Raw genomic sequence first — 14,573 nt, forward strand, 5'->3', positions numbered from 1 at the left:
GCCAGAAACACAAGGGTTTTGGCCAGTCTTCATTTAGAATCTGGTAGAACTCAGGGAGATAAAACAAAGAAAGTGTAGGGGCACCTGGGTGGTTCAGTCAGTTAAGTATCCAACTTCAGCTCAGGTCATGATCTCCCCATTCCCAAGTTAAGCCCCCTTCTCCCCCCCCCCCCCCCATCTGAGTCTACTTCGGGTTTTGTGTCTTCGTCTGTCTGTGCCCCCCCCCCCCCCCCCCCCCGCTCATGGTCTGTCTCTGCCTCTCTCAAAATTAAAATAAACATTTAAAAAAATTAAAGTTTATGTTTTGTTTTTTTTTTTTTTTTTTAAAGTAATCTCTACACCTAACATGGGGCTCAAATCCATAACCCTGAGATCAGGAGTCACACGCTCCTCCAATGAGTCAGCCAGATGCCTCCAAACCTAACTTTAGTTCTTGTAGTAACTTTAGTTACTGTGCTAAGTGATGCCAAGAAGGCCCAGGCAGATAAAGGGAATGAAAAAGAGGAAGGGCAAAACAGGCACAATGGAGAATGAGAGAGGACCTGTGCTAGTCCTGGAAATTGAAGTTAGGATTTTCTTCTGCTGTCCACTACCGGTGTAACTCTGCACAGTAGTCAGTCTTTGTGGAGTGAGTAGTCTAGAAAGCTGAGTAGCCTGAGGCTCTGCAGTTGTAAATGGGATCAGTTCCTTGATTGCTCTTTCTCCTTCATCATTGTTTAGATATACAACCAGTTTCTGTACACTGATTTTATATCCTGCGACTTTGCTGAATTCATGTATTGGTTCTTGCAGGTTTTGGGTGGACTCTTCTGGGTTTTCCACATAGAGTATCATGTCTTCTGCGAAGTGTGAAAGTTTGACTTCCTCCTTGATGATTTGGATGCCTTTTATTTCTTTGTGTTGCCTGATAGCTGAGACTAAGACTTCAAATACTATGTTGAATAACAGTGACGAGTGTGGACATCCCTGTGGTGTAGCTGACCTTAGGGGAAAGTTCTGTTTTTCCCCCATTGAGTATGATACTAGTGGTGGGTCTTTTGTATATGGCTTTTATGATCTGGAGGTATGATCCTTCTCTCCCTACTTTATCAGCAGTTTTTGTCAGGAAAGCTTGCTGGATTTTATCAAATGCTCACTCTCTATTGAGAGGATCATATGGTTCTTAACCTTTTTTAAAATTAATGTGGTGTATCACATTGATGTGCAGATACTGAACCAGCCCTGCATTCCAGGAATAGATCCCACTTGATCGTGGTGAATAATTCTTTTAGTGTATTATTGGATCCGTTTTGCTAGTATCTTGTTGAGAATTTTTGCATCCATGTTCATCAGGGAAGTTAGTCTGTATTTCCCCTTTTTAGTGAGGTCTTGGTCTGCATTTGAAATCAGGGTAATGCTGGCCTCGTAGAAATGAGTTTGGAAGCTTTCCTTCCATTTCTGTTTTTTTGGAACAGCTTCAAAAGAATAGGTGTTAATTCCTCTTTAAATTTTTGGTAGAATTCCCCTGGGAAGCCATCTGGCCCTGAACTCTTGTTTGGAGATTTACTGATTCAGTTTCTTTACTGGTTATGGGTCTGTTCAAATTTTGTTTCTTCCTGTTTCAGTTTTGGTAGTTCATATGTTTCTAGGAATTTGTCCATTTCTTCTAGATTGCCCAATTTTTTGGCATATAATTGCTCATGATATTCTCTTACTATCATTTGTATTTCTGCAGTGTTGTTTGTGATCTCTCCTCTTTCATTCGTGATTTTATTTATTGAGGTCCTTTCCTTTTTCTGTTGGATCAAACTGGGTAGGGTTTTATCAATTTTGTTAATTCTTTCAAAGAATCAGCTCCTGGTTTCATTGATGTGTTCTACTGGTTTTTGTTTGTTTTTGTTTTTGATATTGTTGATTTCTGCTCTAATCTTTATTACTTCTCTTTCTCTGCTCGTTTTTTGGCTTTATTTGCTCTTCTTTTTCCAGTTTTTTTTTTTTTTTTACGTGTAAGGTTAGTTTGTGTATTTGAGACCTTTATTTCTTCTTTAGGAAGGCCTGGATTGCTATATACTTCCCTCTTAATGCCCACCTTTGCTGCATCCAAGAGGTTTTGGGCTGTCATGTTTTCATTTTCATTGGCTTCCATGTACTTTTTAATTTGCACTTTAATTTATTGGGTAACCCATTCATTCTTTAGTAGGATGTTCTTTAATCTTCAAGTATTCGTGGTTTTTCCAAATTTTTTCTAGTGGTTAATTTCGAGTTTCACAGCGTTGTGGTCTGAAAACATGTAAGGTATGGTCTCGATTTTTTTGTACTTGTTGAGGCTGATTTGTGTACCAGTATGTGATCTATTCTGGAGAATGTTCCATGTGTACTCAAAAAATGTGTATTCTGCTTTAGGATGAGATGCTCTGAATATATCTCTTAAGTCCATCTGGTCCCGTGTGTCATTCAAAGCCATTGTTTCTTTGTTGATTTTTTGCTTAGATGATATGTCCATTGTTGTAAGTGGAGTGTTGAAGTCCCCTATTGTTATTGTATTATTATCAATGAATTTCTTTATTTTTATTTTATTGAAAAAAATTTTTTTTAATGTTTGTTATTGAGAGACAAAGAGACACAGAGCGTGAGCAGGGAAGGGGAGAGAGAGGGGGAGACACAGAATCCGAAGCAGGCTCCAGGTTCTCAGCTGTCAGCACAGAGCCCGACGCGGGGCTCGGACTCATGATCCGTAACATTATGACCCGAGCTGAAGTCAGTTGCCCAACGAACTGAGCCATCCAGGCGCCCCACAATGAGTTTCTTTATGTTTGTGATTAATTGATTTATATATTTGGGTGCTTCGGCGTTGGGGGCATAAATATTTACAATTATTAGATATTTTTGGTGGATAGGCCCCTTATGATATAATGCCCTTCTTAATCTCTTGTTACAGTCTTTATTTAAAAATCTAGTTTGTCTGATGTAAATATGTCTATACCAGCTTTCTTTTGACAACCATTAGCATGATAGCTGGGTCTCTATGCACTTACTTTTACTGTACACGTCTAAAATGAGTCTCTTTTAAACAGCTTGTTTTGTTATCCATTTTGATACCCTGTGTCTCTTAAGTGGAGCATTTATTTAGTCCATTGACATTTAGGGTGAGTACTGAAAGATACGAATTTAGCACCATTGTGTTGCCTGTTGAGTTGGTGTTTCTGATGATGATCTCTGGTGCTTTCTAGTCTTTGTTGCTTTTGGTCTTTTTTGTTTTGTCTTTTTTCGACTCAAAGCGTCCCCCTTAAAATTTCTTCTAGAGCTGGTTTAGTGGTCACAAACTCCTTTAGTTTTCATTTGGGAAACTTTTGCTCTCTCTGTTTTGAATGACAGTCTTGCTGGATTAAGAATTCTTGGCTGCGTATTTTTCCGATTCAGCTCGTTGAATACATCCTGCCACTCCTGTTTTTGTCCTGCCAAGTTTCTGTGGATAGGTCTGTTGTGAACCTGATTTGTCTTCTTTATAGTGTAAGGACTTTTTTTTCCCTTGCTGCTTTCATAATTCTTTCTTTGTCTGTGTATTTTGAAAAGTTGACTATGATATGCCTTGTTGATTGTCATTTTTTGTTGAATCTAGTGGGAGTTCTATGTACTTCTTGGATTTTGACATCTGTGTCCTTCTCCAGATTAGGAAAGTTTTCCGGTATAATTTGCTCACATAAACCTTCTGCCCCTTTTTCTCTCTCTTCATCTTCTGGAACCCCTATGGTTCAGATGTTACTCCTTTTTAATGAGTCACTGAGTTCTCTAATTCTTACATTGTGCTATCAAAAGTTAATTTGGGAATGTTCCAAACTGGGAGGAGGAGCAGAGTGGCAAGGAGATTTGGGGAAATTAGTAAATAATATTGCCAGGGGTTGGTAACTAACTACTGTGTATATTAACAATGAAAAACATTTTTTTAATTTATTTTTGAGCGAGAGAGAGCGAGCAAGTGGGAGATGGACAGAAAGAGCATGAGGCAGAAGATTCCAAGCAGGCTCTGTGCTGACCACAGAGTGTGATTCAGGGCTCAAACTCACTAACTGCAAAATCAGGAAGGACCTGAGCCAAAATTGGACGCTTAACTGACTGAGCCATCCATGTGACTCCCCCAACTCCCATTTTTTTTTTTCATATAAAAACAGAGAAAGCTATGACATAGGTGGGGAAAAATTTTGTAAGGGTATAAGCCTAGGTGGATAGATAGTATGGAGTCCCAGGAAATACAACAGGAATAATACTGAGAGCAGTATTGAAAAGCTGATTGAGGCCATGGTCTTGAGTAGTAACACATCTTGGGGCATGGAGATGAGTTATGAAAAGCATTTAGTCCCTTTCGTTCCATCTGTGTTTCAGTATTCCCGGGTTGTAAGATGATAAGAGAGGGAGTTAAAAGCAAATGTTTATAGGCTATTATAATCAGATTTCTTTATAATAAAACTTTCTTGTTCCACAGCTGTTGGATAAGCACAAGAATACAGAAAGCATGGTTGAGCTTCTGGACTTGTATCAAATGGAGGATGAAGCGTATAGCAGCCTTGCAGAAGCCACAACTGAACTATATCAGTATTTACTACAGCCGTTCCGAGACATGAGAGAACTTGCCATGCTACGGAGACAGCAGATAAAGGTATTTTTTTTTTTTTTTTTTTTTTAACCTGCACAGTAGCCTGCCTGTTTTATAGTCTCAGCCTGGCTGGCCATCCATCTTAATTATAAGAGGAGCTTTTTAAAAGTGCTGATAGGTGGTCCTTTCTCCCCAGAGATTCTATTTTGCTAGATCGAGGTTCTATACAGCCTGAGCACCTCATTTTAAACAATCTCAGAGGCAATTCTGTTACGTACCCGGGGATGAGAAGAGTCTAGAAAGTAAAGTTGTAGATACATTGAGAAATCCCCATCTTCCTCCCATTTTCTTGTACTTTTCTTCTCCCTCTATTCCTCCTGTTTAATGCTTGGGGAACTGTGTAGCCTTAAGCTTCCTTACCAGAAGTTTTGGGAACAGTTTTTCTGGGAAGATGTTAGGTAGTTTAGTTAGTTACTTACTTACTTTTTACTTATTTTGAGAGAGAAGATGCTCGAACTCACGAGCCATGAGATCATGACCTGAGCCGAAGTCAGACGCTTAACCAACTGCACCACTTAGCGCCCCTAATTTCTTTAAAAAAAAATTTTTTTTAAATATGTATTTATTTTGAGAGAGACAGATTGAGTGGGGGAGAGGGAGAGAGAGAATCCAAGCAGGCTCTGCACTGCCAGCATGGAGCCCGATGGTAGGGTTTGAACTCATGAACTGCGAGATCATGACCTGAGCCAAAACCAAGAATTGGATGCTTAACCCACTGAGCCACCTAGGGACCTCTGTTACCTGATTTCAAACGTTAGTAAAAAGCTAGAGAATTCCAAATTTTAAAAAATTGTTTTTAAAAATTAAAAAGCTAGAGAATTCCAGACATTGTAGTATTGGCTTAGGATAGAAATGTAAATCAAATGAATAGACTAGAACCCAGAAATAGATGCATGGTTATATAGTAAGTTAGTTTTCCATCAGGTTAAGAAAGCAATTTGGGAGTAACCATTTCCAACAAATGGTTACTAGAAGAACTGTATACCCCTATATAGAAATCGATCTCAATCTTTATATCCTATACAAAAATTAATTTGAAAGCCATCTTAGACCTAAGCATAAAATCTCATGTTCTAAAACTTACAAGAAAACAGAAGAAAGTTTTCACAATTTGGAGGAAGGAAAGGTAAAAGTTCATGTACACAGGATGTAGAAACCTTGAACCATAAACTAAAAATTGATAGGTTGGAATTCACCAAAATTAAAGACTTCTACTTTTTGAAAGATTGTTAAGAAAATGAAAAAACAAGCCACAGACTGGGAGAAATATTTAAAGAACACTTAAAGACAGCACCTGCATGGCTCAGTCAGTTAAGTGTCTGACTCTCTGATGTTGGCTCAGGGTCATGATCTCCCAGGTTCCTGAGTTCCATCTCCTCATCAGGCTCTCTACTGTAAGTGCAGAGCCTGCTTGGGAGTGTCTCTCTCCCCACCCTCCTATCCCTCCTCCACTTGTGCTGTGTTTCTCTCTCAAAATAAATAGACTTACAGACTTGATTTACTTATCTAGTTACTTATTGAAAGCCATAATGAGATATACACCTATTAGAATAAATACAGTTAAAAATTCTGGGGTGTCTGGATGACTGAGTGATTTTGGCTCAGGTCATGGTCTCACAGTTCATGATATTGAGCCCCGTGTTGGGCTCTGCTGTCAGTACAGAGCCTGCTTGGAATTTTCTCTTGGCTCTGTGTGCCCTACCCCCTGCAGGGGGCGGGGGGGGGGCACTCTCTCTCTCTCTCTCTCTCAATAAACATTTTAATAAGCTCTGGCACTTGAAAGGGCTGGTGAGGATGTAGAGTAACTGGAATTCTTAGATTGCTAGCACATTTTATATTGGTAAAATTACTTTGGAAAACAGTTTGGCTGTTTCTTCAAAAGTTAAATGTATACATACCTTACGACTCAGCTGTTCAAATCCTAGTTATTTATACAAGAGAAATGAAAACCTCTGTTCACAAAAAAGGCCTATACACTAATACTCATGCCACCTTCACAGCCTCTAAGGAACAAGTCCGGATAACCATCAACAGGTGAATGGATAAGCAAAATGTGGTATTTCCATATGAGAGAATAATACTCAGCAACGCAAAGGAATTAACTATCGATAGGCACAACAACATGGATAAACCTCACATCTTGCTAAGTCAAAGAAGCCAAATACAAAGGAGTATATACTTGTGTGAAGGGATGGATGGCAAAGGGGCATGGGCAATCTTTTGGAGGTGATAGAAATGTTCTTTATCTCGATTGTGGTGGTTGTTTCTTGGGTGTACAGAGAATGCATAAAATAGTTGACAAAATAATACTGAACAAAAGACACAGTGTGAACTGTATGAATCTATTTACATGAAATTCTGGAGATGATAGTTCTGATCTGCATCAACAGAAAGCTTAACATTTGTTGCCTGGGAGTGGAGCGGTGGAGATTGACTGAGAGGGAACAGGTATAACAGCATCCTTAGGGTGATTGATAGGTCTAAATTTTGATTGTAGTGGTTCCATGGATATTTAAACTTTTGAAAATTCATCAAAATTTATACTTGAAAATCGGGAACATTTTGTTATACGTAAATTATAACTTAAGGTGATTTTTTCTTTTAAATAGAAAAATGAGCACCGTGTAAAAGTTGATGTAGAGGCACACAAACTGGAGTGATCAAAACTACCTAAAGATATAATGAAAGATTATATAGAGAACTTAACCCCTGAAGATTAAATAAGAATTCAGCAGGAAGGGGGTATATATATATGTATGCAGTGGAGATCGGAATAGAGATTATTCCAGATAAAGATAAAAACAGAAATGGTACAGTGAATAGGCATGTGTTTATGGTTTTAGTCGAAATGAATTATTGAGCAAATTACCAAGGCTTCACTACCACCTGGCATCATTGGTGGATGCCAGTAAATAGCGTGGCTGAGATTGAAACACATGTGTGTTTGAGTGCAAAGCTTGCTGTTTTAGTTACACCACAGGGTGTAAATTGTTTGCTATGTCGTGGGTCTAAGGGTTTGCAGGAAGTTAGAGGAAAGTTGGTCAGGAGCTAGAACACTAAAGGATCCTGTGGAGTTTGACCTTTGCTCTCTAGATTATTTATTAATATTTTTCAAATAAATATTTCTGAGAGCGTGCACAAACAGGAGAAGGGCAGAGAGAAGAGGACACAGGATCCAAATTGGCTCTGTGCTGACAGCAGAGATCTCGGTGTGAGACTTGAACTCACAAACCGTGAGATCACCACCTGAGCTGAAGTCACTTGCTTAACCTGACTGACCCACCCAGGTGCCCCCCTATATTCTTTAGAAAGAAGGTAATTTCCACTGCTTTCATTGACTTACATATTAAAGTGTGATAGAAAAGTTAACTTGGCGCCCTGAGTGTATAATGCGTTTATATGTTTTATGTTTAAAATTATAATAATGTATTAAATATACTGAAATATAGTTTTAGTTGTATTTACATAAATGGCAATTAATATAGATTTTTCAGTAATTCTCTTACGCCACAAAGCATCTAGAACATATTCATGAAACATACTCTATAAATAGGATTTGGGGTGCCAGTGTGGCTCAGTTGGTTAAGTGTCCGACTTTGGTTCCGGTCATAATCTCACAGTTCAAGAGTGTGAGCCCCACATCGCGCTCTGTGCTGAAAGTGCAGTGCCTGCTTGGAATTCCCATTCTGTCTCTCTCCTCCTTTCTGCCCTTTCCTAGCTCTCTCCCTCTTTCTCTTTCAAAATGGATAAACTTAAAAACATTGGTTCTGAAAACTACAACCCCAGACTAGTTGCATCAGTATCACCTGGAACCTTGTTACAAATACAGATTTCTGTCCTTAGGTCAGATCTCTACTGAAACTCCGCTGAGGGGCTCAGCAGTCTTTAACAAGCCTTCCAGGTGTTTATGATATGTACTGAAGTTTGAGAACCATAAGTTTAAAAGAACTTTAAACAGCTAAGGGAAGGAACACACTGAACTCAAAGTTAAAATCTCTCTGGGCCTTAGTTTTTCTGCATCTGCAGAGTGAGATTCAATCTAGATGATTCTATATAGATGTTTAAACCATGCATAATAATGAGTCAGGGTCAGTTACTGATTTGGCCTATTGTCTTTGTGAGTTAGCTAAAAGCACTTCAAACACATTGGCCAACTTTTATTTTTATATAATTTTTAATGTTTATATTTGACAGCACCAGTGCACATGAGTAGGGGTGGGGGAGGGGCAGAGAGACACAGACTCTGAATCAGGCTCCAGGCTCCTAGCTGTGAGCTGTCAGCACAGAGCCTGACGGCAGGGCTTGAAGTCATGAGTAGTAAGATCATGACTTGAGCTAAAGTCAAATGCTCAACCAACTGAGCCACCCAGGTGCCCCTTGGCCAACTTACTTTTAATACTTGCTGAAAGTAAATAAACTAGGATCTTGAAGGCATCCTCCATGCTTCTCTCCCCTTTGTAGCCAGGCACTTTGTTTTGCCAGTTGTCTCCTACATGTATCTTAAATGTGCTCTTCCTCCCTTTCCTTTCCCCCAGGACCAAGCAAATCTGTAGGTGTCTTCATGTAAAATAGATACACATTCCCCAGCCCATATTCTAGCAGACAAGTTAGAAAAGGGCCCTTCTCTGGGCATATGCAGCAGTATATGGCTTGGCAAAAAGATGCACTAAATTTGAGTCACCACTCTGTGCCCCCTTGACTGGGTGCTTTGCGCAGGGTTCAGTTTTTACACTATTGGACAACTATATACTGTAAGCATGCCAACTGTGAACTATATAGTGCCATCAATGTGCATTAGGGTACTTATCTCTTACCTGAGCTACTTTTTCTTTCTCTTCTTTGCTTTTAATTTTCTCACCTTAAAACTATCATTTCATAGGGGCGCCTGGGTGGCTCAGTCAGTTAAAGCGGCCGACTTCGGCCCAGGTCATGATCTCGCGGTCTGTGAGTTCAAGCCCCGCGTCGGGCTCTGTGCTGACAGCTCAGAGCCTGGAGCCTGTTTAAGATTCTGTGTCTCCCTCTCTCTGACCCTCCCCCGTTCATGCTTTGTCTCTCTCTGTCTCAAAAATAAATAAACGCTAAAAAAAAAAAAACAAAAAACTATCATTTCATGCTTGTCCCTGAGAATGTTACATTTAGTATTTACTTTGTATATAAAAATACTTGCGCAGCTGCTTCCAAATCTAATCTCATTTAAAAAGTTTTTTTTAATTAAAAAAAATTTTTTTTTATTGCTTTTTTATTTTTGAGAAAGAAAGAGAGCAAGAGCAGGGGAGGGGCAGAGAGAAATGGAACCATAGAATCTGAAGCAGGCTCCGAGCTGTCAGCTCGGAGCCTGATGTGGGGCTCGAGCCATGAACCATGAGATCATGCTCTGAGCTGAGGTCGGACCCTTAACCGACTGAGCCACCCAGGTTCCCCTCATTTTGTTAATCTTAGTCACATTCACATGATTCCTGGACCTGGAAAATTTGTGTTAAAGGTACTACCACATCAGTATTTATACAGGTTGATCTTGGCATCTGTTTCACCTGAGAATTGGAGATTTTGTTTTCTTTTCCCCCTCTTCTTGAGTCACTAATCCAGCAGTGGACAAGAATACCACTTAAGTTTCTCATATAGAACCCAGTATCCAAGGAAGTGATGCCCTTCATAATAAGTAATTGATACCAAGAAATTTGTATTTATAAATTAGTCTCACTATAGCTACCTAAACTGACGCATACTTTTTTTCCATTTTAAAAACAGGCACTGTTTTCTTTCTAGCTCTGAAATTGAAAATAGAGATGTCATTGTTTTTAGCACATGATTCAGCTGACCAATGCCGTACATTTTCAAACTTGCCAAGTTAGGAAAAGAACTTAGTATCCTGGCTTAATGTCTTCAGTACAATAAACTATAATAATACTTTTAAAAAGTCTGCAGCATTAACTACTGAGTTTCAGAAGTCCTTTAAACAGCATTAAAGAAGCATAGTGAACGTGTTTGTGTTGTGTATATTTGAATATACCTGTACAGTGAAGGTAAAGATAATTCAACAAAGTACAAGTTGTCTTCAAATAATTACCACCAGATTTTTAAATTTTTTTTCTCTTTAAAAAGCTGTAATGCAAGTTTTCTCACTTCTGTATGGTATTTAGCAATGCAAGTGAAAAGGATTTCTGTTTAATCTGAGATTTTTAAAGTTTGAACACTGTTCTATTTATTAAATTTCTATCCCATAGCTGTGTCTTTAGGGGTTTGATTGGAAAAGTATGCCAGTTATTTCAGCAGAGGGAACTTAATATGAATAATTGTTAACTTGGTATAAAGTTGTTACCCAGATAGTTAAGAATATAACTCTAAAATATGAGAGCTAACAGTTGCAAAAACAGCCACTACTCGTGGCTTCGGCACACAGGAAAGAGATGGTAGTTTTAACTTTAGCACGGAGAATGGACTGTGTGGAGTTGAAGTCTGGGGTAGGCAGCATTGCTTGTCAAGTGCTCATGTGTCTGAGCTCAGTGGAGAGACCCATATTTCTAAGAATAGGGTAGGCTGGTGCTGGATGGCCTTATGGGCCACAAAGTGAGGCTAGTTCTACTAAGGGTGAGAAACTATAAACTGGATTCTGTTAACTGCTTCAGGAAGTAATTGCAGATGCTGGAATGAAGATGTGAGTCAGTGGTGATACTCAGGGAAGTAGCAGACAAGAAAGTCAAGTGATACATGTAGGAAGAAGCATATGTCTTCTCCCTCCTTAAACCCTTTGTATTGACAAAGGCTTAAATGTGGGTTACAGAGCCCTAACCCCAGCATCAAAAGGCATAAGGATGAACTTGGGAACTGATAGACAAGAATTTACATACATCTTCAAACTTTTAAAGTTAGAAAAAAAAAAAACCCTAGTAACCTAGCAATGGCTTTAGGTACAATAAACCAACTCCTTTAAAGGGCACAAAGTTTAATCATGTCTTTGAAAAGAATTTCTAAGGGAGCCTGGGTGGCTCAGTTGGTTAATCATCCAACTTCAGCTCAGGCCATGATCTCACAGGTTTGTGAGTTTGAGCCCCATGTCAGGCTCTGTGCTGACAGCTCAAATCCTGGAGCCTTTCGGATTCTGTGTTTCCCTCTCTCTCTACCCTCCCCTGATTGCGCTTGCTCTCTCTCCTTCAAAAATAAACATTAAAATAAACCAAAAAAAAAAAAAAAGAGAGAGAGAGAAAAGGACTTCCAACGTAATGTACTGAGTAAACATTAAAAATTTGGCTGCAGTATTCAACATATTAAATCTCTATTCCAATCTTGTGAATGTAAATCTTAAGCCTTTTAATTTGAGTGTTTTAAAATCAGAGGTAATTGTAACAAAGCACAAGCCTTGATGGTTTTGTTGGATATATAACAAGTCTTCTGGTTCCCCCCCTTAAGTTAATTATTTAAATTATTTTTGAGGGAGAGTGTGTGCCTCCATGCCAACGAGGGGGGGGGCGGGGAGGGCAGAGAGAATCTCAAACAGACTCTGTGCTATCAGCTGAGAGCCCGATGTAGGGCTTGATCCCATGAACTGTGAGATCATGACCTGAGCCAAAATCCAGAGTTGGGTGCTTAACCTACTGAGCTACCCAGGTGCCCCTTTTGGGGGCCTTTTATGTGAGCTAATGTCTAAGTATACCACTTACTGCTAAGAATCCCACAGTGGTTTCCTTTAGCCTGTCAAACCACCTATAAACTCCTTTGCCTGACATTTAAATTTAAAGACCCCCTAATAGTGATCACAACTTCCTTCACTATTCTTATCTCCCATTATTTTTATCTCTTTTACCTAAACTGCAACCATGCTGGACTGTCTGTGACCATACACTGAACTTAAACCGCCTCTAGGCTTCTGCTGAGATTAATTCTTGCCTCCATTAGGCCTTTTGGGTGGTTCTCTTTCTGTATATATATTCCATATGTATCTCTCAAAATCATACCCCTCTTTCAAAAAGCCCTCTGTAGTTTTCAACCTCAGTAAAGTATATCCTGATCTAAACAGCTAAATGAGTTCTCTCCCTCCAAACCTTTGATTTTTCTTAAAGGTCTTAAATACCTTTATTCTTTTTCAGAGACATCCTTCACCATTTTTAATACTTGGATAAAATTCTACTTATTTGTTAAGAATTTACTTATAATTCCCTTTAGAAATTTTGTTCCCAGACTCAGTGCTGCACCCTGCACAGCTGGTGCTTGCCATGGTATCTTAGGTATACTTGATCATGATATTTTTTCATACTCTGTTGTAATTCTTTATTGCGGTTCCTCTGTCTTCAACTAGGCTGAATACATATTGCTGTCCCTAGTGTCTGGTACGATGCTGGCACTGGGAAAACAGCATGTCATCATTTTGAACGAATAATTGAATGTTAAGTGATTTTGTCTAAGGTCTCCCACTTAATAAATAGCAGACCCAGGTCTGCTAATTTGAAGACAGATATCTACATCACAGATATCTTTGCTTACCCCACCGTCCAATTAGATTGTTCAGTTTCTTAGGAGGAGATTGTGTGCCTCACAGTATTTCCCTTGAAGCACCCAGTACAGTGGGTTCTTTATTCAAGTTAGATAATTGAATGAATCCAAATATTAGCCATAGTAAAGTCTAAAAAAAAACAAAACAAAACAACCATATCCAGTAGTATCATATGTTTAACTTTAGCAGTATGTGATTGGAGATAGAGTAATTGTTTTCTGCGAGTTTAAAAAACCGAGTCCAGGTGAGTAGGGAATCCAGTATCAAGAATCTAAACTTTTGCTACTGAGTTAATTGTCTTTACTTGGCACTATTTTTGTAGTTCCAGAAATGGAGCTCACAAAATTCTGTTTTCCAACTATTAAGGAAGACATTTAGGTTTTGATCATATCTCCACTTCCCCTCCCTCCTACACACACTGGACAAAAGAGGTAAGTCTTAGAATTTTGCCTCTTGCTGGTCCTCATATATGAAAACAGGAGCTCATTGTTTGCTTGGCCAGAAGTAGGAAACCTCTGGGATACAAACCTTCAGCTTGTCTAGTTGGTATGGTTTTGAACCCAAGAAGAGATAAAGCATTTTTTTTAGTTTATGATTGTAAAAGCAACACAGATACAATAAAGATTTGGAAAGTAAAAATTCTAAACAGGAAGAAAAATAGTCACCCATAATCAGACAAAAGATATCAGTAATACATTCTACATATTTTCTCTTTTTTTTCTGGACATTATTTTATGTAGTTGAAATTATGTCTGATTTGATTTGTCTTAATATTAAAACATTCATTTTCCTTTATTAAAAACTTCATAAGCATTTTTGTACATAATTGTGTTTTATAGGTGTATCATAAGTAACATTCTCTATTATTAGATATTTGGAACACATTTTTTATTTTGAACAGCACTGCAATTAACATTTTTGGTTATTATTCTTTGAAGACATTTTCTTAAATAGGTAAGAAAATGGTATTTTAAAAAATACTGTCCATGAGTATGGTATCATAAAACACTTCCCAGAAAAGTTTTTCATGAGCTTATAGTTCTGCCAGCAGTATGTGAGTTTCTGCCTGTTTCACCATGACCACACTAACCCTGGCTACTTTTTAAAAAATATTTACTTACTGAGTCTTTCTAAATCCTACTATCTAAAAGCAGCCAAGTTGTATCTTCTCTCCTCCCCTCTCCTGTACCAACCTATTTTCTGGATTCTTTCTTTACAGGGGAAAATTGAGGTGATCAAACAGGAATTCCTCCTCATCCTTCTACCAAATCCAAAATCCGCCTTCCTTTATGTCCATGGAGGAACTACCCCTACATTTACCAAGAGCAAATCACTACACCAGTACTTGGAATCCTGTCCTTTCCCATGTTCTATAATTAGCCCCATTTCCCCCCTGCTATCTTTGTTTTTCCTCTGCTGGATATTTCTTGTCACTACTCATCTGTGATCTCTCAT

At 38.7% G+C, this 14,573-nt stretch overlaps 1 protein-coding gene across 1 annotated transcript in view; it reads left to right on the plus strand.

Annotated features, from left to right (window-relative positions):
* The window catches only part of JMY (junction mediating and regulatory protein, p53 cofactor), a 98,603-nt gene that overhangs the window by 34,884 nt on the left and 49,146 nt on the right, over positions 1-14,573 (plus strand). The window contains exon 2 of the mRNA XM_053224299.1: positions 4,460-4,633. Within this exon, the coding sequence (XP_053080274.1) occupies positions 4,460-4,633 (174 nt within the window). The remainder of the gene's footprint in view (positions 1-4,459; positions 4,634-14,573) is intronic.

The sequence above is a fragment of the Acinonyx jubatus genome, chromosome A1 (genome assembly GCF_027475565.1).
Source record: "Acinonyx jubatus isolate Ajub_Pintada_27869175 chromosome A1, VMU_Ajub_asm_v1.0, whole genome shotgun sequence".
NCBI lineage: Eukaryota > Metazoa > Chordata > Mammalia > Carnivora > Felidae > Acinonyx > Acinonyx jubatus.